At 34.7% G+C, this 25,739-nt stretch overlaps 1 protein-coding gene, 1 long non-coding RNA gene and 1 pseudogene across 2 annotated transcripts; all 3 read right to left on the bottom strand.

Moving 5' to 3' along the window:
- Window positions 1-618: 618 nt before the first annotated feature.
- Window positions 619-4,903, bottom strand: LOC132603166 (uncharacterized; annotated as a pseudogene).
- A 340-nt stretch (window positions 4,904-5,243) lies between these two features.
- LOC132603168 (uncharacterized) lies at window positions 5,244-5,598 on the bottom strand. The gene is made up of 2 exons (XR_009567990.1): window positions 5,554-5,598; window positions 5,244-5,440 (listed from the first exon to the last, which is right to left on the bottom strand). It is a non-coding gene; the product is annotated as an uncharacterized LOC132603168 (long non-coding RNA).
- Window positions 5,599-21,788: 16,190 nt separating this feature from the next.
- On the bottom strand, window positions 21,789-23,863 carry LOC132601291 (replication factor A protein 1-like). Its single transcript, XM_060314391.1, has 9 exons — window positions 23,686-23,863; window positions 23,306-23,576; window positions 23,131-23,227; window positions 22,920-23,044; window positions 22,752-22,836; window positions 22,522-22,657; window positions 22,282-22,439; window positions 22,084-22,204; window positions 21,789-22,019 (listed from the first exon to the last, which is right to left on the bottom strand). Exons 1-9 carry the CDS (start codon window positions 23,833-23,835, stop codon window positions 21,789-21,791), a joined length of 1,374 nt encoding a protein of 457 aa, XP_060170374.1. The 5' UTR covers window positions 23,836-23,863.
- Between the last annotated feature and the right edge of the window lie 1,876 nt (window positions 23,864-25,739).

The following is a 25,739-nucleotide window of genomic DNA, read 5'->3' as shown; positions in this document are numbered from 1 at the left end:
TACAGGATCTGTGAAGGGGATACACACATAAGGAAAATGTCTCCATGAGCCTAAGTTAAAGACTTGCATATGCTCCCAAACCGCTTACTTTTTATTCCACAACGTGATTCCAACACAGCCGCGCACATAAGAATGTAAATTGCCAAGTTTGTGTGCTGCGTGTTACCAGCAAGAAGCATTAATGGCCTTCCAATTGCACCCGCTAGCATAAAAGACTCTTAAATCCCTGCGCATAAAGTCCTCTACATTCAACACTGAATCCCTGCGCATACATCTGGACATAATATCTCTCAGTGATAAGAAGTAATTTAAACTTAGTAAAATGTAACTGTTGGGAGCTTAAAGACTCTTCCTCTGGTTCAGCAATATCCTCCTCACTGTCACTACAAATTAGAGCATCACTACCATGTTGCTCATAATATATCTGCCTTCAGCGAACCATTGATTGGTATTCAACCACGAAATTTATATGCTTTGTGAATAAGATTGAGAACAAAGTGTACTGGGATAAAATCCTCATTTTGATTAAGAAGAAGCAATTCACATGATCAATTCATTTAGCAATCTGTCTGGCATGGTAAGACCAAAAGATCAAAAGACAGCAGTAAAAGATAACAATTAAGCGAAAAGTTTATTTAACAACCTCTCAAATCAAATTACGAAAAACCTCTTTGTACACTACATTTTTGGCTTCATTTGTTATTTTCCCATCATCGTCGTAAACCAAAATCTTTAACCCTTCCCTACTTGTCACCCATGAAAGAGCAACATACAGTTGTCCATGTGTGAACACTGGTTTCTTCAAAAATAACCCCACATGAGATAGCGACTGGCCTTGACTTTTATTAATGGTCATGGCAAAAGACACAACGATGGGAAATTGTCTTCGCTGGAACTTAAAAGGTATTCTCGCATCAGATGGAGTCAACGTCATTCTTGGGATAAACACTTTTTCTCCAGCCATTTTCCCTGATAAAACCTTGGCTTCAATAACCCGATTTCCAAGTCTTGTGATGATCAGCCTTGTGCCATTACACAACCCCGATGATTGGTCTATATTTCTCAACAACATCACTGGCACATCCACCTTCAATGTAATTGAGTGATTTGGAATTCCAGAACATTTAATGTTGTTCAGGAATTCCGGTGTATGTACGTGCTCCAACGCTGTAAAAGAATGATCAGACATACAAACAGAATCAGAACTCATATATGTCTTCTCAGGATTATGATTAAGTGAAACCATATATTTATTAATCGATTCCACCATGTTAAGAGTCGGAGCAAGAATCGCTCTTTGATGGAGGTAATCTCTGTCACTGGAATGACTAAAGAAATCAGGATATGTACTCTCTACAATTGCCGATATTGGATCATCACAATCATTTATGAGAAGATCATCGGGGATTTGAACTGTTTCAATCCCATCAACGGAGCTTCCAATATTTCCATCACCGATTGCCAAAATCCAATCAGAAAAGTTTCTTAACTCTTCCAAATGTCCGCCTAACTGATTTCCTTGCAATCTCATATTCCTTGTTAGCTTTAAGACTTCACAATGCCTCCATAAATCTGAAGAATTTAAAGTAGCATTAACAATATCTTGCCTACTTCCTTTCGTAATGACCGGCAAAATTTGCCTGAAGTCACCACCAAGAACAACTGTTTTCCCTCCAAAAGGTTTATCTAAACTGGATCTGTCTCTAAATCTAAGAATATCTCTAATAGTTTGATCAAGAGCTTCAAAACAGTACCTATGCATCATTGGTGCCTCATCCCAAATAATTAACTTTGTCTTGACAATCAGATTTGCTAGAGGACTACCTTGCTTTATATTGCATGTTGCATCTTTAGTTGGATTGAAAGGAATTGCAAATCTCGAATGAGCTGTCCGACCTCCTGGTAACAAAAGCGATGCAATGCCACTTGTTGCAACAGTTAACACAATATCTCCTCTAGATCGTATTCTAGAAGATAGAGTCCTCCAGATAAAAGTCTTGCCAGTTCCTCCATGACCATATAAAAAGAACAATCCACCTTTGGCTTCACTCACTGCTGCCATTATTTTATCATAAATTGTCTTTTGCTCAAATGTCAAATTCATTAACAATTGTTGGTGTTTCGCCATCAAAGAGCGCCTGTCATAACGTAATTCATCATTGATTAATCTATTGGAACTGTCCACTTCTTCCTCACTGTAAACAGGTTTTGGCATTGTTGAAAAATCTTGAAAACTTCTTCCGCAACCTTTCAAAATTTTTTCCAATTTTGTAAACAACGATTTTTCAATTCGTCATCTGATACCTCTGCCTCTAAAAGAACAAATATATCACAGAATATGAATGGTATTAATATAAAAGTATCTTATTTACATAAAGACAAAAAGGTTTATTAAACGTCCCATTTAGTTATGTTAATTATTTTTAGTTATGGATTGTACAGGAGGACTTAGAAATGCTATATTCAGGAAAGTAATGACATATAAAAAGGAAAGTAAATAATACATATTATGGATAGGTTTCACTACACTTGCATTGCTTCCCAAATCAGCTTCCCCTTTATATGTTCTTTTTTGTCATCCCACGACTAAATAAACCTTGATATCTTCATATGTACGCTAAAATTTTGTAAAACATCATATCATAACTTGAGAATAGAAGTTTAGATTTACACCCGGATTAGATAATAATACTCTTTCTTCGTGGAGGATATCCTCTGATAATAATTTCCATGTTGATTGCCAAACATACTCTGGCCGTGACATCGAATTGGATAATAACAGCATAGTAAATAATTGTCTCAGATACGATGGCATTCCCCAGTCACTTGCTTCCTTTATGGCATCAACATACTCTCTGTCATCATCTAATAAGCCAAGTGCATAACACGCATCTCTAAAAGTGGTGTGATCACGATTATTGATTCTTTTAAGATCCCCATAGCATGTTGGACCTCTAATGACATTCAACAGTAATCTGAGATAATATAACTCGCCACTTCCGGGAGGAACAAAGAAGATCCTTCCTATGAAAAATGCAGAAGTTTTTCTTTTTTCCCATTTTTTCGTTTTTCTATCCCACACAAACTTAAGAGGAAATTCTGCATATGTTAATTCTCTTGCTTCAGCAAATTCTTCATTTGCCTTAAACCAACTTAAAAACATTGATTCCTTTACACTTGTTCTATTGGAAACAACATCAATTGGATCATCATCACCAAATATGACATTCTGCTCATCTTCAAGATGAAATGCCAGCCTTTCCACAGGAGGTTCCCTATGGTGAATTGGATATTTGAATATTCTCCAAGCTGCTTCACATGATGATATGTATCGACAGTCATAGTACATATTGATTTCATCAACATTTGATGAATCTTCATCATGCATACTTTGAGAAAAAGCAGTCGTGACGCGATCATTTCCTTTATTAACGTACTTAAATAAGTACTTAATGGATCTTGACTGGTTGCACCATTCCACATTTATATGAGCACCATACTTCAATAATAAAGAAGCGATTATGCGGCACCACAAACCTGTTATCCAAGTCAATACCATCCTTCTTTATAGTTCTACCAGTGTCCCTTCTTCTGTAAACAGGATAACCATCTTCATCGATTATGGTCGACACAACAAACTTTTTTGGAAAGTGCTTTGTGCATCTACCATTCTGCATGCAAGGAGATGATTTTCTAGCAGAACCACATGGCCCATGCATCATGAATAATTTCACAACCTTGTAATAGTGAGGATCAACCAATTCATCTGGTACTTCCGCCGAAATAATTCTATCAATATCAGTAGCAGTTGGATATTTATTATGCTCATGAAGAAAAAGCAAGATGTGAGCATGAGGTAGGCCTCGTTTTTGGAATTCAATTGTATAAATCACTGCATCAAAAAAAGAATTTATTTAATATACAAATAGTAGTTGGAATCTATATTAAAAAAAATACCTTATGTACAATAAAAAAAAAGCTCTTATTTAGACGAAGGAATTGTATACCTGCTTTTACTCTTCCAAAAATCTGGTTCTTTTGCAAATCCTTTATTAATCGGTCTAATTTGATTTTGAAAACTCTAGATAAAATGTCTGGACGATCCTCGGGATTTAAACCCCTACTCTCCACAAACCTACGAATCTCCGGCCACTTTGGATTGCAAGTAAACGTGATGAAAAGATCAGGGTAGCCTGCCCATTTGCATATCGCCATAGCATCTTGATAATTTTGAAGCATGTACCATGCACCCCCTGTGAAGGTGGATGGTAAACTGACCCTTTTTCCTTGAGAAGATGGATTAATTTCTCCACGCAGAAGTGCATCTGCTAACCCTTTATACATATGAGATCTCAACAGCTTTTGATTAATCCTAATATACCTCAATCGAGAAGATTCCATCATTGTATATGCATCGACCAAGAATTGTTGAAATAATCTTCTCGAAGACACAATCGTTGGTTCTTCATCCCTCCTTTCTTGAATTTTGTAAGCAAAATATTCTCGTATGCTTACACGTTGCCTCCCTCCAGATGTACCTAAGGGAATGTCATCTCTATAGCCGTCTTCACCATATGGAAAAAGTAAAGGATATTGAAGGCTTAAATAGGCAGCATTCAGTTCATTAATCCTTTGTAGCTGTCCAGATTGGGTTTCAATGATGATATCTCTATCACATCTAGATAGTTCAAAATCTCCCACCACTAAAGCAGCTACCTCTGAAACCGTCGGTAAGTTGTATCTTCTTCCATCGGTGCTCCTTTTTCCAATTAATCTAAGTCTAACATTGGAGCGTCTATCTTCTTGAAATCTGTCTCGCACCATTCTAAATGTCTTGGCCAAAACATTGTGGTCATCAAGCATTTTCTTTAGATCATCAACAATCTCAGCATGAAGTTTGTTTCCATTTTTGACCATGACTGTGAAGAATTTTTCAGCAATAAATTACCAGTTATTGTATTGTCATGTAACATATTAATCAAAATATTATTACTGAAGAATGGTAGAGCACTAACCTCGTAACTCCTAATATGCTCTCGAAAGTGGTTGCTTTTATGACCTGCGAAAAAAGAAGAGTTGGTTATTATGAAATATATATGAAACGCGGATATTCTTTCAATAAGATAGACAGAGATATTTTTTCTATCTCCCTCTGCTGCTACTGGAGCTACTGGATATCGACCTAAGAGATACTAGACCGGGTGCGAGAGGAAGGGATGCTGCTATTGATGGACCGGTGCTACCTAACCCGATCCGAACAGCAGTTGCTTTAAAATTTGAGGAGGCTCAGTTGGATTCGGCAGCTTTATCTTTCCACGACCGCAACACAGAGAGAACTCTGGTCTTTGTTTTTTATAACGCTTGTTGATTCTTTCTTCGTTCCAAAAATATGCCCCACAATTTTCACATTCATAAGTTGCATCTCCAATATCCCAGTACTCTGTTAATGAAAAAAATTGTAGGTGGGTTGAAGTCCGGTGCTACTTTTATGTGTCTTACTTACTTAATTCAATATGGATACTTTTTTTGAAAAAAAAGGGAAATAGTACATACCTTCACTGCAAATGTCCCCGCAGTTGACGTCATCCTCTAAAAAATAAATAGTAAAATGAAAAATTCACTGAAGATATTGTTTTAAATGACACCTACTGGAAATAATCAAAATCTTAGTTACTAATCACATACCTTCACAATCATTTTCATCTTCTTGACCTGTTATACATGACAAAAAAAAAGGAGGACAAATTAGATTTTATGTGTGTTTATACAGAGTTTATCATAAATGAGTTTTACTACATAAGAACCAATTTCGCAATGAGAAAATCACATGATTATTTGTCGACATTCTTAAAAAAGAAAACTCGATAGTACCTACTGACATTCGTTGTAAAACTTTTACAGCTCAATCAAAGAGAAATAAACATATATTGGAACTGGGCATCAAGCCGTAGTTATCAAACTTTACCTTCATCAGCTGGAGCAAAATTTAAATCAGGCAGTTGATCTTGACTTTGGATACCTGATGATTTTTTTTAGTATAAAATGAGTAATTCATAACATGGAAGTAGTAGCCAAAAAGAAAACATATTTTCTTGAGAATTAAATATGGTCATGATTTCTTATTTAGAAATATTTTAGCAACTCACGACGACAACTTGAATGATATTGTGGCGTATCAATTTTTTCTCTCAAATTTCCGTGTTGCATACTGTAAACACTTGGATCCGTTATATGGTTCACCAAAATGCCTTTACCCTTCTTCTGCTTTGTACTTGTGGACAAACAACTTTCAAAATCTGCTACTAACATATTAAGATCAAATAAACTTAAAATCTAGTTCTTCCGGAACAATATAGATAATTTTTAGACACAAATCAAGGTCAGTTTAACATTCGAATAAGATAATTTTTAATAACTTGTGGTACAAAATGATATAATACCAAACGGCATCTTTATGATAACGTGGTCAAGTTTGGATGGTGAAAATGTAAAGAGATAGGGACTTTACCATAAACATCTGGATCACAGTTTAAATCAGGCAGTATATCTTGACTTTGTATACCTGTGACCGATTCTTTTAATATAAAAGGCTTAATTAATAACTCAAAGTAGACCATAAAGAATAAATTTTCATGACAATTCTAGATTTAGTTGAGCAACTCACTAGAACAATTTGAATGATCTTGCGGAGTAGCATTACTGAAACTCAAATTTCCATATCGCATATCGAAACGATTTGAATCTGTAATCTCATTCAATAATATGCCTTTACCCTTACTCTGCTTAGTACTTGTGGACAAACAACTTTCAAAATCTGCCATTAACAAATTAAGGTGTTAAAAGAAACTTAAAATTTAGATATTCTAGATGAATTTAAATAATAATTTGATACAAATCTAGAAACATGACACTAAAAAAGACTAACCATTTCTCAAATCTAGTAGCGGAAGGTACTTTGGATTATGTGCAAGAGGTTGTGATGAAGAAACCTGTCCACGTCTCATTATAGGGATACTAATTGGGGGTGTAAAATTTTGGTATGATGGAATTGGCGCTAGAACATATTCCTCTCTTTTATCTCCATCGGGTGTATGCATTCCAAGCATTCTAACGCGACTCAAACCTGATTCAGCTGAATTCTGTTGTGATGTTCCCTGGCATACTGTTCTATTAATTGACATGTTCGAGCTCATCACATTCTCTTGTTTTCTCGTTTCATTGACATCATTGCTCGAGAAACTCCTCATGATTCTCGACTGGGTAACTGTTCAGGAAATATTTTCATGTAAGGTAAGCATGTCATATATGTAGAATCTATGTAAAAAACATAACCATATTTTATACGGAAACTGACCATTCGTTATATCACATAGAGGCGGAGTAACTCTTTTTTCTTTTTCGAGACCACTACCGCTGCCATAAGTGGGGTCAACATTCTCTGTAGAAAAAATGGCATTGTGTTGAAAATAAGATAGATAAAGAAACAAAACTGAAAAGTTGTTATAAAACTATATAATTGGAAATAAACAAGAGAAGCAAACTAATAACTTTGTAGAAAGAAGGGAGAGATTATATTTCACTTCTTGTTGATATCTCAAATTGAGAACTTAACCATCTATTTATAGAGATGGTAAATCTCTTGATGAAGTCATCAATGACAATACCAAGAATTAAAATCAAACTTGTGTTGCTTCATTTTCTTCATTTCATACATGCCACCAAATGTACATGTACCTTGCCACCAAATGTACATGTACCTATTCTTATTTAGGACATGTGAAAAACCTAGGCTATATGGACATTCATATATATTTTACAACACTCCCCCTTGGATGTCCATTGATAGATAATATGCCTCATTAAAACCTTACTAGAAAAAACCCAGTGGGAAAAATTCTAGTGAAGGAAAAAGAGTACATATTTCTAATAATATACATTTTGGTTGCCTCATTAAAAACCTTACAAGAAAAACCCAGTGGGACAAACCCTTGTATGGAAAAAAGAGTACAACATTTATTAACTCCCCCTGATGAGAACTTCAGTCCAAATATTTGAATCTTCGCATTCCAATTTTGTGCACCATCTTCTCGAAAGTTGCGGTTGGTAGAGACTTGGTGAACAAATCAGCCATATTATCACTTGAACGAATCTGTTGCACGTTGATATCACCATTCTTTTGGAGCTCGTGTGTGAAGAACAACTTTGGTGAAATGTGCTTTGTCCTATCTCCTTTTATGAATCCTCCTTTCAATTGGGCAATGCATGCTGCATTATCTTCATATAAGATTGTGGGTATTTTATCACATTTCAAACCACACTTTTCTCGAATGAGATGTATCATTGACCTCAGCCACACAACTTCACGGCTCGCTTCATGAATAGCTATTATCTCAGCATGATTTGATGAGGTAGCCACAATAGACTGCTTTGTAGATCGCCAAGATATGGTAGCTCCGCCACAAATAAATACATAGCCTGTTTGAGATCTAGCTTTGTGTGGGTCAGATAAATATCCTGCATCGGCATAACCAACAAGATCGGGACTGCAATTGCTAGAATAAAATAAGCCCAAATCGATAGTCCCCTTTAGATACCTCAATATGTGTTTAATTCCGTTCCAGTGTCTCCTTGTAGGAGCACAACTATGTCTCGCTAACACATTAACTGAAAATGTTATGTCAGGCCTTGTGGTATTGGCAAGATACATTAGTGCACCAATTGCACTAAGATATGGTACTTCTGGACCAAAAATTTCCTCATTCTTTTCTTGAGGTCGGAATGGATCTTTATTCACATCAAGTGATCGAACAACCATCGGAGTACTTAATGGATGTGCTTCATCCATATAAAATCGTTTCAACACTTTCTCTGTATAGGCAGATTGATGGACAAAAATGCCATTTGTCAAATGTTCAATTTGCAAACCAAGGCATAAATTTGTCTTTCCAAGATCTTTCATCTTAAATTCCTTCTTTAAATAATCAATTGCCTTTTTGAGCTCTGCAGGAGTTCCAATAAGGTTTATGTCGTCAACATATACAGCAAGTACAACAAACTCCGATATTACTTTCTTTATAAAAACACATGGGCAAATTGCATCATTTGTATAGCCTTCCTTTAACAAATATTCACTAAGGCGGTTATACCACATGCGCCCGGATTGCTTCAAACCATACAATGATCTTTCTAATCTGATTGAATACATTTCCCGAGACTTTGAACTACATGCTTCAGGCATCTTAAATCCGTCAGGGATTTTCATGTATATTTCATTTTCAAGTGATCCATATAGATAGGCTGTAACCACATCCATCAAATGCATCTCAAGTCTCTCATGGACAACGAAACTAATGAGATAACGTAATGTTATTGCATCCATAACTGGGGAGTATGTCTCTTCATAATCAACACCAGGCCTTTGTGAAAATCCTTGTGCAACAAGGCGTGCCTTATATCTTTGTATCTCATTTTTCTCATTTCTTTTTCGCACAAAAACCCATTTATAGCCAACGAGTTTAATGCCATTAGGTGTTTGGACTATAGGTCCAAAAACTTCCCGTTTGGTAAGTGAGTTTAACTCTGATTGAATTGCCTCTTGCCACTTTGGCCAATCACGTCTTTCTTGGCATTCTTTAACAGATTGGGGTTCAAGATCCTCACTATCTTGCATAATTCTTGTTGCAACATTATAGGCAAAGACATAATCCACATTTATTTCCAATCTATTCAAATTAGTCCCAACATTAATTGGATTAATTGATATTTCCTCATTTTCTTGAGTCTCAGGCTCATTGATTTCTTCAAGAATATCACTATTGCTCAAATCTCGAATTTCTTTGTGAGGTTCTTTCGTAGTGTCATCTTGACCATTTGTTTTTCTTTTTCTAGGATTTCGATCCTTAGAACCCAATGGTCTACCACGCTTCTGGCATGCTTTGGACTCATTTGCTATGACACTAGTAGATGGTCCTACAGGGACACCAATCCGAATCGGGACATTCTCTGCAGGGATATGTGATTTGGTAATCCTTTTCAAATCTGTAAATGCGTCTGGCATTTGATTTGCTATTTTATGCAAGTGAATAATCTTTTGAACCTCTTGCTCACAAATAGAAGTACGTGGATCAAGATGAGACAATGATGAATTATTCCACAAAATTTTCCTTTTTATTTCATTATTCTCTCCCCCTAATTTTGGGAAAATTGTCTCATGAAATTGACAATCTGCAAATCGAGCAGTGAATAAATCTCCGGTTAATGGTTCAAGGTAGCGAATAATGGAGGGCGATTCAAACCCAACATATATTCCTAATCTTCTTTGGGGACCCATCTTGGTGCGATGTGGTGGTGCTACGGGCACATATACGGCACATCCAAAAATTCTTAGATGGGATATATTAGGTTCTTGACCCAAAACCAATTGCAACGGAGAAAATTTATGATAGTTTGTCGGTCTGAGACGAACAAGTGTTGCTGCATGCAAAATAGCGTGACCCCAAACAGCCGTGGGCAACCTCGTTTTCATGAGTAATGGTCTTGCAATCAACTGCAGACGTTTAATTAATGACTCTGCAAGGCCATTTTGAGTGTGAACATGAGCTACAGGATGTTCAACTCTTATCCCAATTGAAAAACAATAATCATTAAATGCTTGGGATGAAAACTCTGCAGCATTATCAAGGCGAATAGACTTTATCGGATTATCAGGAAATTGTGCCCGTATTCGAATTATTTGTGCCAATAATTTCGCAAACGCCAGGTTGCGAGATGACAGTAGGCACACATGAGACCATCTAGAAGAAGCATCTATTAGGACCATAAAATATCTAAATGACCCACTAGGGGGGTGAATTGGTCCACAAATATCCCCATGTATACGTTCCAAAAATTCAGGGGATTCAAACTCAACCTTTGTAGGTGATGGCCTAATAATTAACTTGCCTTGATAACAAGAAGGGCAAGAAAATTCATTGTTTAAAAGAATCTTCAGGTTCTTTAATGGGTGCCCATTTGAATTTTCTATAATTCGTCTCATCATTATAGATCCAGGGTGTCCCAATCGATCATGCCAAAGTACAAACGTATTGGAGTCAGTAAACTTCTGGTTTACGACAGAGTGTGCCTCAATTACACCAATTTTTGTCCAATATAAGCCAGAAGACAAAGCAGGAAACTTTTCTATAACAACTTTCTGGCCAGAGACATCCTTGGTGATACCAATATATTCAAGATTCATCTCATCCATTGTTTTAATATGGTATCCATTTTGACGGATATCTTTAAAACTTAATAAGTTCCTTCTGGACTTAGGAGAGAACATGGCATTTCTTATAATGAGTTTTGTTCCCTTAGGCAAAATTATGGCGGCTCTTCCGGAGCCTTCAATCAAACTAGTACTACCAGATATGGTATTAACATTTGCCTTACCCATAAGTAAATGAGTAAAATATTTCTTGTCTTTGAATATAGTGTGTGTAGTAGCAGAATCAATCAAACAAATGTCTTCATAATTGGATTTTAATCCAAACTTGCTTTGACAATAATCCATATCTTCAAGTGAAATTACACAAAATTAAATGAATACCCATTAAATATTAACACTTATACACATATAAAGTCAAGGAGGTTAGATAATGCTAAATAGTTTCACGTATTTTATCCGGTAAAATGAAGTATACCAAGAGACATGAATTAAATATGTAACTGTAAAAATGAAATAGCATAACACTGCAATTTTTACCACTAGATTTGATAAACCAATTTCCATCTTTCCAGTTCGCTCTTTAGTAGTATATTAATTCTATTATACTTCAAGTATAAAGTGTAGTGATTAAAAGAATGTAAAGTGTATATAAAATGAAAAATCTTGTCGGCCAGAGGAATAGAAGAAGTAACAAGATATAGATAATTCAAACTCCATTGAATTGGTGTCAAAAGTTTATAAATCTCCCAAAATACTCACTGAGCCTTTATAATTAGTAAGCAGAGGATACTAATATCAATATTAAAATATTATTTAATCAAGACAAACCAGTTTTTTTTTTTTTTTAAATATTAATAACTAACTATAACAAACTGACTAAATCTAGACTAATTAAAAATAGTACCCATGTAAACAACTACTGTCACATGGTCTTTTATTAATCAACTATTACGACTAGTAAAAATTAAAATAAACAACTTAATCATCTCTAACCACAGAACCATCACCAATCAAGTGATCTATCTTTCGTTCAGGGTGCTCAAAGAAATCTGCTACATCCAAGTGTGTGATGTCAATTTGATTTTCAGAGATAAAATTAGCTTCGGGATTTTTCTCTTTTCTTTTAATTGATGCTTGATAAAGCTCAACCAAGTGCTTTGCCGTACGACAGGTACGTGCCCAGTGTCCAATTCCACCACATCGATAGCATTTATTTTCTGAGCCACGTGCTTCTGGCACTTCATGCCTATCATCCTTCTTTTTCCCCTTTTGGTGGTGATTTTTTTTGAAGAGTGATTAACACCAGGAAAATAATTTCTTCTTTGACCATTATCACGACCACGACTATTATCACGACCACGACTATTGTCATGATCACGACCGGGGCCACGACCTTTTCCACGCTTGGAGTAGTGGGCATACACCTCATTCACTTCCGGGAGTGGTGCAGCGCCAGTAGGTCGATTCTCGTGATTTTTCATCAGAAAATCATTATTTTGTTCAGCCACAAGAAGATGGGCAATCAAATCACAATACTTTGTGAAACCTTTCTCTCGATATTGCTGCTGCAGGAGCACATTCGAGGCATGAAAAGTGGAGAACGTCTTTTCCAGTTTATCAGAATCACTAATCTTTTCTCCACATAGTGTCAATATAGAAGTAATTCTGAACATCTCAGAGTTATACTTCATAAATGATTTGAAATTTTGTAGCCTTAAATTGATCCATTCGTATCGTGCTTTTGGGAGGAAGACCATCTTCAGGTGGTCATACCTTTCTTTCAAATTTTTCCATAAAACGAGTGGATCCTTAATAGTAAGATATTCAATTTTCAGGTCCTCATCAAGATGATGACGCAAGAATATCATAGCCTTGGCATTTTCTTGGTTGGATGCTTGTTGACACCCAATTTTGTCCCGCCTCTCCTCCGAAACACCTATTTATACTTCTGGCATGTTAAAAAAAAAAAGAAAAAAATAAATAAATAAATAAATAAATAAAATAAAATAAAAAATATGTATTTTTATAATTATTAGTCTTTCATTAACACCCACGTTGTAATATTCCACTGCAGCTATTGTTATTATTATTATTATTATCATTATTATCGTTTTTATTATTATTATTAATTATTACTATTATCCTTAAAATATTATTATTACTAATTCTCATTATTATTATTATTGTTATTTATTTATTATTATTATTATTATTATTATTATTATTATTAATTACTAATCATTATTATCAGCGTTATTTTTTGTTATCAATTATTTATCATGATTATCATCGTTATTTTTATTATTAATTATTATCATTGTTTTATCAATAATTGTTATTTATTATTATTATTATCATCATTATTTCTCTTATTATTATCATCATTATTATTTTATTATTACCCCTATTATTGTTATTATTATTAATTCATTATCATTTTGTTATTTGCAATAATTGTTATTTATCGTTTATTATTAATTACTATCATCTTTATTAGCTTTATTAATTATTATCATTTTTTTAATTATCAATATTTGTTATTTACTATTATTATTATATCTATTATTGTTTTTATCACCATTTATCATCAACGTTATCATTATTACCATTATCATTATTGTTATTACCAGTATTACTACCGCTATTTATTTGCTGCTATTATTTAGTATTATTGAAACTTGCATTTCTCAGCATTTTTTACCAATTTCTGCACACGTATCGCATTTTATTTCGCACAATTAAATGACAGCGTTTATTTATTGTTAAAATGATATTGCACGACTATTATAGCATCATAAAATTTTATTACCCGAGTCCTAATAATTACACATTTGTATTAGGCAATATTGTGTCATACTCAGTATATTACTAATCAATATGGGTCTTTATTTCAAATTTTAGAAGCTGAACCATTTCTTGCACTCGGTCCGTATTTTGACTTACCGGACCCCAAATCAAAGTCCGATTAACTCCTAATATTTTTGGACTAGACCATATTTTTTATCTCAATTTTTTAGACCAGTCCATGTTTTAATTCACTAGTCCATCCTTTTAATACCCAATCTAAAATTTGACCCGGTCCACAAATGGACCGGGTCCGATCCATTTTTTCATCCAAATAAGGGAAACCCTTTTTAGGGTTTCCCCTTCACTTCCTCATTTTCCACCGCCGCACCTCCTTCTTTCCCATTCCCTCTTCTTCTCCTCCTTTCTCCCTTCTCCGCAACCCAAACCCTAGTCGCCTCCTCCTTTTCCCTTCTTCTCCGCTTCCCCACTCGTCCCTGTTCCCCGCCTCCCCACTCACCCTTGTCCCCCACTCTTCTCTCTCTCCCGCTCCTCCTTCCCTCTTTCAAGCAAAAACCTATAAAAGGAGAGGGGGGAACGAAGGAGAGAAGGGGGGACGGGAACAAAGAAACTAAGTTCTCACTGCACAAACCCCCTTGAAAAATTTGAGTCTTTTAGTCTGAAAAAGTTCCATAGAAACAAAAGCCTTCGTTTTTGTCGCTAAAATCCCCCAAGCAAAAATTTCAATTTTATCAATCTCTTTTATGTCTGTGAATTGAGTTTTGAAGTGTTTGAGTGTGTATCGAAGGCTTCGCACTCACTTCGCTGCACCCGAAGAAGGTCAGTAAACACCCCTTTTATCTATTTAGCAGTGGATTAAGCGTTCTTCTGTTCGGGTTATTTGTTTTGTGTGCTTCACGTGCTTTGTTGGTTCACTGCTAGGTCAGTCTAATAGTTGACAGTGTCAAAAGATGTTATTCCAATTCTGCGTAGATTAGACTTGTGTAAATTCTACATATGAATTAGTTAATTAGTGTAGTGTTAATGTGTGTTAACATTAGTTCCGTCTTAAGTTGACACATCAATGTTAGCAAGTAGCGGCTGAATTCAATTAGCCCATATGTGAACCTCCTCCCTTTAGTTATTTTATTTTTCTGTTTGATTTTTTTGCGAGCTAATACTAGTAGTGCGAGCATGATTATGGTGTATTTAGATATTCGTTTTGATAGTTAAGTTAAGTTAAGTTAGTATGCTTACACTTGTGTTGTTTAGTTAAAACTATTGCTGAGCATCCATTTAGATAACTTTGTCTATTGGTAGTGGCTTTAATATGATAAATAAGGATTTAGTTGCGTTTATTAGCTAATTCCCTGATTTGATAATTGCTTAAGCATGCTCAAATGTGCATCAGTTGTTTGGTTGTGATTATTTAAGCCATGTCTAATTATGAGTAGGTATAGTGGGTGCTTTTGCTAATTGAAATTTTGATTCTTAATAATCTAGCATGTGAGTGAGTGTTCACTGGTTATTTTGGTAAATCAGTATTGAATTATTGCAGTTTGGGGTTCAATTTGCTGATCTGATACAAATGTTAACTTAGTTTAATAACAATATGTGTTTCATGTGCTGACTCAGTCATGTCGTTAGTAGTATGTTGAACAGTTTAGTTGGATGTCCTATTTTATGATGTGAAAAGGTCCACTGAATTACCTGTAGGGGTCATTTGGTCTGCTGTTTGACATTCAGAAGTGTTAAGTGAGCCCCAATGTAATCTACGCTGTTAGTTTGACCCCCCTACTGTCTGATTAACTGAAATAAGTTTACTCATATGTTTCATTTAGTTTTAATCTTGATGCTGGCATGTGTCTGCATTGTCTGAAATCACCTTAGTTTAAGTCTACACACGTTTATGGCTTAGTTGACTGAGTGATGCCATTAATAATCTCTAGCTGAATATAGTATCCCCAGCCTGAAACAGTAATCCCTATGCTGATTCATAGGCTGGAAATGGGGAGGTTTGGTGTAGCATGAGTTACTTGTTTCATTCAATTCTCAACATGATAGGATAATAGGACAGATGGTCCCTGATTAAGTCTGAATGAAGTAAAAAATAAGAATCTAAATTCAATTATAGTCATGGAAATGAAATCATAACTTTGAGTAGATAAGGTCCTATTCACTCTGCTGCACAAACAGGTCATATGAGAGCACATTTCAGCCCCTTTTGTTTTCCTCTTGAATCGAATTGTTGCTTGCTTGTCCTGCATCCTGCCCACTGCCTTCATTTTGAGTGGAATACTCAACTTCTATGATGCATAATGAAGACTCTCTGCATGATAACTAACATACTTAATCCATGTTAATCTTAAGAGTTTCGTGTAGTTTGCCTAAGGCCAAATGTCTGTTTAGGTGGTATTCTTTACATCTGAGCATGTCTTTTCCTTTCCTATGAATATTAGTGTTTTATCTTGATTTTCCCCTGTGGATTGGAAATGCATTGTTTTCCCTTTTGAAATTTGATGTAAACCCATAAAATGTTAAGTATCCTATTTGCCTGTTAGCCCTTTTATGGGGAAACTCATGCTTGCTTTGATTCCTTGTAGTCATCATAAGACTGCAAATAAGTAATAAACTATCTAGTGTATATATCCATCTGTCAAATGACTTTTTGAAGCCTTATTCTGAACTGTTGTCTATCCATAGTCAGTTTGGCATTGTCAAATTGCTCATTGTCATACCTTTGCGATCCTGCTGTATCTTTCCATATACCTGTTATATATAAAACTTGTATATTCAGTATAAACATGGAATGCCACTTGTAAGGGGCTCAGAATTGCAAACCTCTATACTGTAAAATCCTAGATTTGGGCCTATCGCTTTACGAGCTGGTATTTTGGGACTGCTTCTCTCATTTTCTGTCTTTTTTTTTGGCCTGTGTTCAATTAGTTTACACTCCCCTTAATGCAGTACGTACACTTAGCACAGATACAGGAATACATGACTTATGCATGTTTGCATCTTATTACTTAAATCCCTTTAGTAATTTGTTCAGTAAGTTTCTTTTTTACATCTGTTCTGAGTTCACGTTTCGTATGTTTAATCGCATTCGTCGATTATATACTAATCTTTTTTTCTTTTATTTTATGCATGATCATCGCATACGAGTCCGAGGGACTCGTTCTTCTCCCGCATTCGGAGTTGGCCTAAAAGCCCCCCAACGAAATCTTTCCGAGTCATTCCCTATCAATCCTGGCCGCAGCAAAAAAATAGAAAACAGAATTTATTGGGCCGAAGCCCAATAGCAAACCGATCCGCAGCAGCCTTTTAAAATGGGCTGAACCCATTCCAACAGCAGCATGACTAACGGTCTGAAAATGGACTGAGCCCATTTAACATCATTTGCTCCTCTATTTTATTTTTTATGCCTTAATCTTGTATTGCACAATTAATGCTTTATTTTGTTTGTTTGTTTTTTTTAGATAAAATGAACCTTAGCAAGATTAGTAGGTTTTAGTTTTAGTAATGGGTAGTTAGTTTAAGGAATATTAACAATTAATCCCATAAGTTTCATTTTCTGCTTTTTTTATATTAAAGTTATTTATGGTATCTATAATATTTACTTCTAGAATAATTGATAGCATAAATTCATATTTTTGAGTTAAAGGAATCATATTTCATTCTCATTATCTTAATTTCAAAATATCACTAATATGCAAATATAAATTCCAGTATGTTTTATAAATCACTCTCCAAGTTTTGAATTAATCACACGTATTTTAGCTAAGTTAATAAGAGTCAATAAAAAGAGAAAGAAAATTCACTCCCCTTGCATCCTATTTATAAAAAAAAATAAGTCTAGATTTTTACATTGCCATATTCATATCACATGATTTTATTTAAAGTTTAAATGTGCTAAGTCCTTTCTTAAAAGTTATCACTTATATGCAAAATGTCGTATTTCCTGCAAGCTTCATTTTAAAATAGCATTTTTTATTTTAAATCTTAGCAACATTTATAGTTTATTTTAAATATCATTTGAGGTCTCTTTTTGTGCAAATTATCCTACAGGTCTTGTTTTAAATAACATTTTTGTTTAAAGCTTTAGCATATTTCTTAAGTCTTATTTTAAGCAACATTCTTATATTTTCCTTAAAAACCTTAGCAACATTTCCTAACCTTTTTTTTTTTTTTTTTTAAATTTAAAGCACCTTATTTAGCATTAATTCATTAACCTAAGTTTGGCCGGATAACCGTAGTTAACGGATTCTAAAGGATGCCTAACTCCTTCCCTTTGGAATAATATAGAACCCTTACCTAAAATCACACTGGTTAAGCAGACTATTAACGGAGGTTTAATTAGATTTACCTTAGTTAATGTCTAGGTGTCCTAATTCACCGTTAAAATTAATTAGGTGGCGACTCCTTAAAACAAAACAATAAAGGAATCTCCAATATGTTGTACTCCGCTTCAACTCCCGGTTAAAATGGGGTATAACAATGCTTTATTATTTTCTTTAATGGTGTCTCCAAGACCCATAGCATCAAGATGGATTTCAGCATCTAGCACCCATGATAGGTAGTTCTTGCCTGAAATATCAAGGGCAACGAACTCGAGTTTTGTAAGGTTAGTCATAAAATAGAGAGAATAAAAATAGTACCTTAACCTTCAAAAATTCCTTGAGACGGTAGAGTCTCGTGCTGATAACGTGTTATAAAACTATATAATTGGAAATAAACAAGAGAAGCAAACTAATAACTTTGTAGAAAGAAGGGAGAGATTATATTTCACTTCTTGTTGATATCTCAAATTGAGAACTTAACCATCTATTTATAGAGATGGTAAATCTCTTGATGAAGTCATCAATGACAATACCAAGAATTAAAATCAAACTTGTGTTGCTTCATTTTCTTCATTTCATACATGCCACCAAATGTACATGTACCTTGCCACCAAATGTACATGTACCTATTCTTATTTAGGACATGTGAAAAACCTAGGCTATATGGACATTCATATATATTTTACAACAAAAGTAATATAATGCGACTCTACACAGTGACTACGAAAAAATATAAATGGAAATGCCCATGTCATATGTTCCTGGACCAGCAAATTTTCAGTGCAAATCATTGTGCCTTGAAATATTTTTTTATTCCCATAATGTGGTTTATAAGGCGGGATATCCAATATTAACTTTGGGATTAATTTTGTATCATGTTTCGTCGAATGCCTTCTACCAAACAAAATATAAAATGAAGCCCACACTTAAATATGAGATATCCCATATAATCCCATTAACTTGGGATTATTTTATACCACCTTTAGATGGGAGAAATTTGTCCCAGCATTATAATCGTTCAATTATAATACCGGGAAAATTCTATCCGCGTACCAAACGAACTTATAAGCTACATTTAAAAAGCCAATTCAAACACCATCTAAGGTTTAATGATCAAAGTTCATACCATTGATACCCAAGGAGTATTTAGTTCGTTTTCGATTCCGTAAGCATATGCGGTTTACTCTCGCTAATTTCTTTTGATCTTCCATGTCAAAGTGATCCTGAAATAGTTGCAGCAGTCTCTGGTAAAAGAAGTAGAGAAGACGACTTAGCGCATATATCTGTTCGTATTTGTATATCTATACGCCTCTTAGTTTCACTTAGTGGGTTTATAAGGTAATTTCCTTTCCTTTCGTCGGTCAGCTATATTTTTCTTTAATACTTATATATACTTATTATATATAAGTTTTGACTTGCTACTCTTTTCAGGTAAGCTTTTGATTTCTACTGTACTTTGTTTGGTACCCGGTATAAGGTGGGATATCTCCGCACTAATTTTGAGACTAATTTTGTATCATGTTTAGTAGAAGGTACATATTTATCGGGGGATTAATTTATATCTTCTACCATACAGAGTATAAAAAGTATTAAATTTAATGATGGATATCATACCTTATCCTATTAACCTTGGGACTATTTTATCCCACTTCCAAGATGGGATAAATTATTTTATCACACCTTCCAGATGGGATAAATTAGTCCTAGGATTATAATCCTGGATAGTCTAGTTCGCGTACCGAACGACCCCTTATTTTTATGCTAATCTATACTGGTGATGAAATGGATTAAAGGACACTATACCATAATTCTCCGCTCATTTGCCTTTTCAAAGTACTTTTCGATAAACAGTGTGTATCCAAACCACAAAATTCTCAATTTTTCTTTTGCCGTGAACTGATAAAGGAGTAGACTTGAAAGAAGTATGTTGAATGAACAGGTACATATGCTATCATTTCAGATGACAAATATAAACAAATACCCACTGCATGGAAGTATCAAAAGATATGCCAATTGATAAATAAAGCAACAACAACAACTTTTGTGGCTAAAAAGCAGATTATCTAGCAGATTAGATATAGGTAGTTCGTTCCTTATGAGTCAGTTAAACAAACTTCCATACCTCGACAAAGTATTGCAGTGGTGATAAAGCTTTCCGAGACTTTACATCTATTTGTTCTCAAAACCAAGGTAGCTTGAAAAATATTTCTAATTCCAGAGACAGAAAAGTATGCTTTTTATTTCAAACAGAAGGTCTTTCTCAGGAAGCATACTTGAGTGTCACATTATCTCAGTAGGTAAAAATCTCTTGTAGCTAAAAACTAAAAAGAGAGCATATATGAAGAGAAGGATTTTGAAGAGATTCAAGTTGACAGCAGCTCAATATACACACAGCGGACCTACTTTTACGACTCAAACATAAAAATAAAATCAACCATATGGATTGAAATAAAAAGCAGACCTGGGCCATCATCAATGCGACATAGACCCTAGCAGTGAAAGGATACAACCCCAGTCTTCTATTCTTTCTATTTGTCTATTTTGAACATACTTGCAGCATATACTAATTTTCTTAGGCAGATGGGATATTACGATAAGATGCAGTGTCATAATATTTGAACCATTTTTCAACATAACATTGCTATATTTACCTAGACAAAGAAAAGTTCAGAATATATCTATTTGTTTTGTTCATCTTATACGGAAGGACTTAGAATTGTATAGGAGTAAATATTGAAGGATATAAAGCATTAATGGTGAAGTCAAATGAAATTCTTACTTGCTGGTAACGAAATGGATCAAAAGACACCATATCATAAATCTTCACAATTATTTGCATTTTCAAAGTAGTTTTTGATAAAAGATAGTGTGCATCCAACCACAAAATTCTTATACATGTCATAAAGTTCCAGAAAAGCCAGAGAAAATTATAACATAAGCTTGCAATCCATAAAATTTAAGCAATCGCACCAGGTGACTGGCGCCATCAAAACACATCGTTCAGAACTAAACTAAATGCCACGACTAAAACTAAAAATTAAAAATTGTCATCCGACTAAACATATCTTGTTTAAGACTCCTCTACATTCAGAGACTCATGCAATTTTCTCCTTCTTTATCACTCTGTTGGCCTTATTGCTAGAAAGCTGTGCACTGGGATCATCATCGACTTCAACCACAGATGACCCACTCTCCGATATACTCCTCTTTGCAGGGGTATTTGTTGGAGAGCTCATGTCATTTTCAGCGATGGAATCCTACAAAATTAAGATATGAAGGTCGAGAAAAAAATAAGTTTCTTTATGAGTTTTTTCAAATAATCTTTAAAAGGATGTAAAAGTGAGTGTCCATATCACCGTGAGCTCATTATTTACAGATGAGTCTTTTTCATGGTTGAAATCCGGATCCAGTCAAACAACAATCATAATCAATAATAAAATATTTAACATCAACCAACAAATTTATATGTTATGAGATATGCTTGTAAAACAACATACATAGAATGCATCTTCGCTTGGAGAAGAACCATACTGCTTAATGAGATCCTCATCTTCACTGAATTTAATAACACCATAAACTTCATCGTGGTTCTCTATGTTGTCACTCTTTACAGCCACTTTAAATATGACCCTTCTATCCAGAATGTTATCCATTTCCGATGGATATGAAAATGCATCAGCAGCGCCAGACTTCTAAAATCAAAGTAGTATCAGAAGTAGTAAATTAAAAAAAAAATACTTAAAGAGAATAACATACCTCCAGTAATCCCGCTCTTAATTCATTAGCAGTCTTACCGATGAGCTTTATCGCATCGCGATCCCAAATTAACAAAGAAACAGAGCCATTATTATCCATAACTCTAACTTGTAGTCTATACCTGAAAGGCAGTGTTGTAAAAATTATTTATTCTGTGTTTTAATGATCTCATTTATCGAAATAAGATTGCTTTCGAACCTGGTTAGCGCAGAATTTTCGTTGCTTTTACACTTCGGGCAGTTAAATTTACTGCCCACTTTGTAAACCTTCCTGGCACATTTTATGCAGCTCAGATACGACCAACCGTTCTTAAGTTCTATATACACTATAGTGGTAACAATCCAGAAGCTCCCTTTCTATATTAAAAAACACTGTTAAAAGAAATTTTATACAACATACTACTATTTAATCATGAAAACTCCAAAACAGTGTACTCACCTGAAGACACTCAACCAAGTTTCTGATTGTTTTAACTTGAGCCGTTCCAGAAGCCAACTCTTCCGCAGCAGAATAATTACGTTGAGAGGATATTTGAGAAATCCTCTCGGATTTCTCCCCACGCACATTTTCCAATCTACATGTATTAAAATTTGTAAGAAAGCCTAATATAATAAAAAAGTTCCATAAATATTTTAAAACTTATAAATGGAATTTATAGTATGATAAACCTGGAACTAAATTTTGCAACTTGAGGCAAATTTGGATTAATCCAGAGTTTCGAAGCATGCCAAGAATTACGTACAGAATATTTACCTGCAACCGTATATCTATATATTTAATCATATGTTAAATATACACAAAAGAGAACTCAATGTACATCAGAATTAGCTGAAAACCTTGAAACTTATAAGATCGTATTAGCTGCATAACCACAATGACAAGATTTTCGATAGAAGTATCCAAGTGTGGCATGATTTGCTCCACAAATTCCCCCCAAAAAGTAGTTGAAATATTATTATTCCTACATGAAAAAATGTTCAACTTAATCATATGAAAGTGGGACAACATGAAATATATCACTAATCGAATTCATGATCGCGAACTTACTCATGATCCTGGAGTTCAACATTCATAAAAGCGCTGGACTTATCACCTTGCTTGTGTTCTTGTATAGGTCCGTAACTAACAATCTCTCCTATGACATCTATCACAACGTAAAAAGCATCCTGTGATAAAGTTGGTAAAACGTTCAAATTAATCAAAATGCAAGAAGAATAATTACCGAATAGTTTAGTAACCTCAACGTTCACTTGATTTATCAAGTGCTCAAATGGTCGAAAATTGAAGACTTCCATACCAAAGTGTGCATCAATTGTTTCCTCCACACTCGTTCTATGGGTGAAAATTAGCTTAAATTGGTGATCGTTGGTCTTATATTTTAGTTTATTCGGGCAAACCACGAAATTCTTCATATAATATAGTCCTAGTTCCTTTATCTCTATTTGGAACCTGTTCATAACAGATTTTCCCAAAGATGCCTGAATACGACCCCCCTGAAAACAAATAATACATTGAGCGAGTTTAAATTTATGGATACAGATAAATGAGATCATATAGCTATGAAATAAAAATTGTAACAGAATAGCAAAACCGTAAACATACCCTCTCATCCTGCAACAGCATCTCTAGCGACAATACGTTGTCGGCATTTTCAATATTCGTAACCTTCCAGAATCGCACTACGCGAACCTTTAAGGTCCACATCATCTTATTACTCGATATATCGCTAATAAAGTCAATTTTGGGAGACATATTTTTGATGTATATAATGGACAGCGTATTTGTTTTTCAATGTTGAATTTGAACTGTGTTACAGAGAGTCTTACAGCAGTTTATATAAGAAATTGAAGAGCGTGGTTTCAGCAGTAGGACTCTTTTAGGATAGAGTCAAATAAGCTTAGACATATGATATGTTTCTTAGAAAGCTAATGCTTACCGAGTATTAATTTGAAAAGATCTTTCTAAAAAACATATCATATTTCTAAGCCTATCAATTAGTATTATTTTTTAATATGAATCTAAATTAAATTCATGTTGAAATGAAATATGAATGAAAGTTAATCTTAAAGATAAAAGATCGAGACATTATCCCAATTAGTTAGTGTTGACACCCAATTTTGCCCCTCCTTTATTTCAATTTATTCCCTTGGGCTTCTAAATTTATTAACAATCTAAATACTTTATTTTCACCACTATTTTTATTGCTACTACTATTAATATTGTTATCCTCTTATTACTTTCATCCTCGCTATTTTTACTATCAACATTACTAGCATTATTTTATCACAATTTTTAATGGTTTGTCATCATTTCATTTTCGAATTTGTACTGGTTAAATTAATTATAAGTCAATACATTAGTAAGTCCTTTACTTTCTACATATTAATTACTAATTGTCTTCATTGTACTAGTTATTAAGTTAGAAGTCCAAGAATAATTAAAATGAAGGAGGAAAGACCAATACTTCAGCCAATTAATGGCCCAAACAACAAACATAATATGCTCCAACATTTGAGCCCAAATCAGCCCACTACTCGCCTACACTGACCCAGCCCACGTTTTTAAATTTCATCAACCCAGCCCACTATCCATCTACCCGACCCGGCCCACACCTTACATTTCACTACCTAAACCTAAAGGAAACATCTCAGCCGCATCCCCTTCACTCTCCCCCTCTCTATTTTCGGCTAAGTCCTCTCCCTTATTTAGCCATGGACAGAAATTGCCTCCCTATTTTCATGCTATGGGTTTGTCGTCTACCCTGCTGAGCCCATCTTCTTCATGTGAAACTAAAAAAAAAAGGACTTTCCCCTTTCTACCACTTTCTTTCGGTCTTTCGATGGCAACAGATTTGTTGCACCATTTGGGTGAAAAACGTCCACCAACAAAGATCCAATCCGTGACTCTTCTTGCGATAGTTTTTGAATTTTAAAAGTCTCAAGAACCCTAGACCTTCGGGGGCTATATATACGCCTTAAGCATTCAGCCGAAAAAAAAGAGGATATCCGGGGTTTTTTTTTAAAAACGGAGGGGAGCATCATCACACCATACAATATCTGTATATTTTTTCAGAACCTTTTATCTTCTAAGAGTACCCCTTCAATCTCGGTTTATGCTTTAGTCGTGACAGAGATTTAGAACGCATTTGGGTTTCGAGGTTTGAATCTAATCATAACGAGAGAGTAGATTCGACGCCGACGACCTCAGTTCACTGCACCCGCAAGAGGTAAACCCAATCCCTTTATTCGTTCTTTCTTTCGTTTGAGATTGTGGCAAAAAATGGAATATATGAAATAAATGATAGTGAAACATGACTACTGTTTTTTTTAGTTTGGTTAATTTGGAATCCTGTTTCTTGTTATGTTTGAACCATGTGTGTCGAAGTGTTATGAGGAAGCTCTGCTTATGCGATTTGTATTCTCGGATGTTGTAAAAATCATATTCATTTGTTTAAATTTAAGGTCATATTTTGTGGCTGCATATCGTCTAAAGTATGAGTGTTCGACAAATGTTCGTGAGTGTTCTATGTGTTCCAGAATTTTTGCCTTGTGCATTAGGAGATTAATTTACATTCCCTTCGTGCATTTACTGGCTAAATCCATACTATATGTTATGTGGTGGAATAGTCTAAACTCGTGTTAAAATTCTGTTAAATG

Source organism: Lycium barbarum, chromosome 7 (assembly GCF_019175385.1).
Source record: "Lycium barbarum isolate Lr01 chromosome 7, ASM1917538v2, whole genome shotgun sequence".
NCBI classification, from domain to species: Eukaryota; Viridiplantae; Streptophyta; class Magnoliopsida; order Solanales; family Solanaceae; genus Lycium; species Lycium barbarum.
Note: the sequence above shows the minus strand (reverse complement) of the source record. Positions and strands in the feature narration are given on the sequence as shown.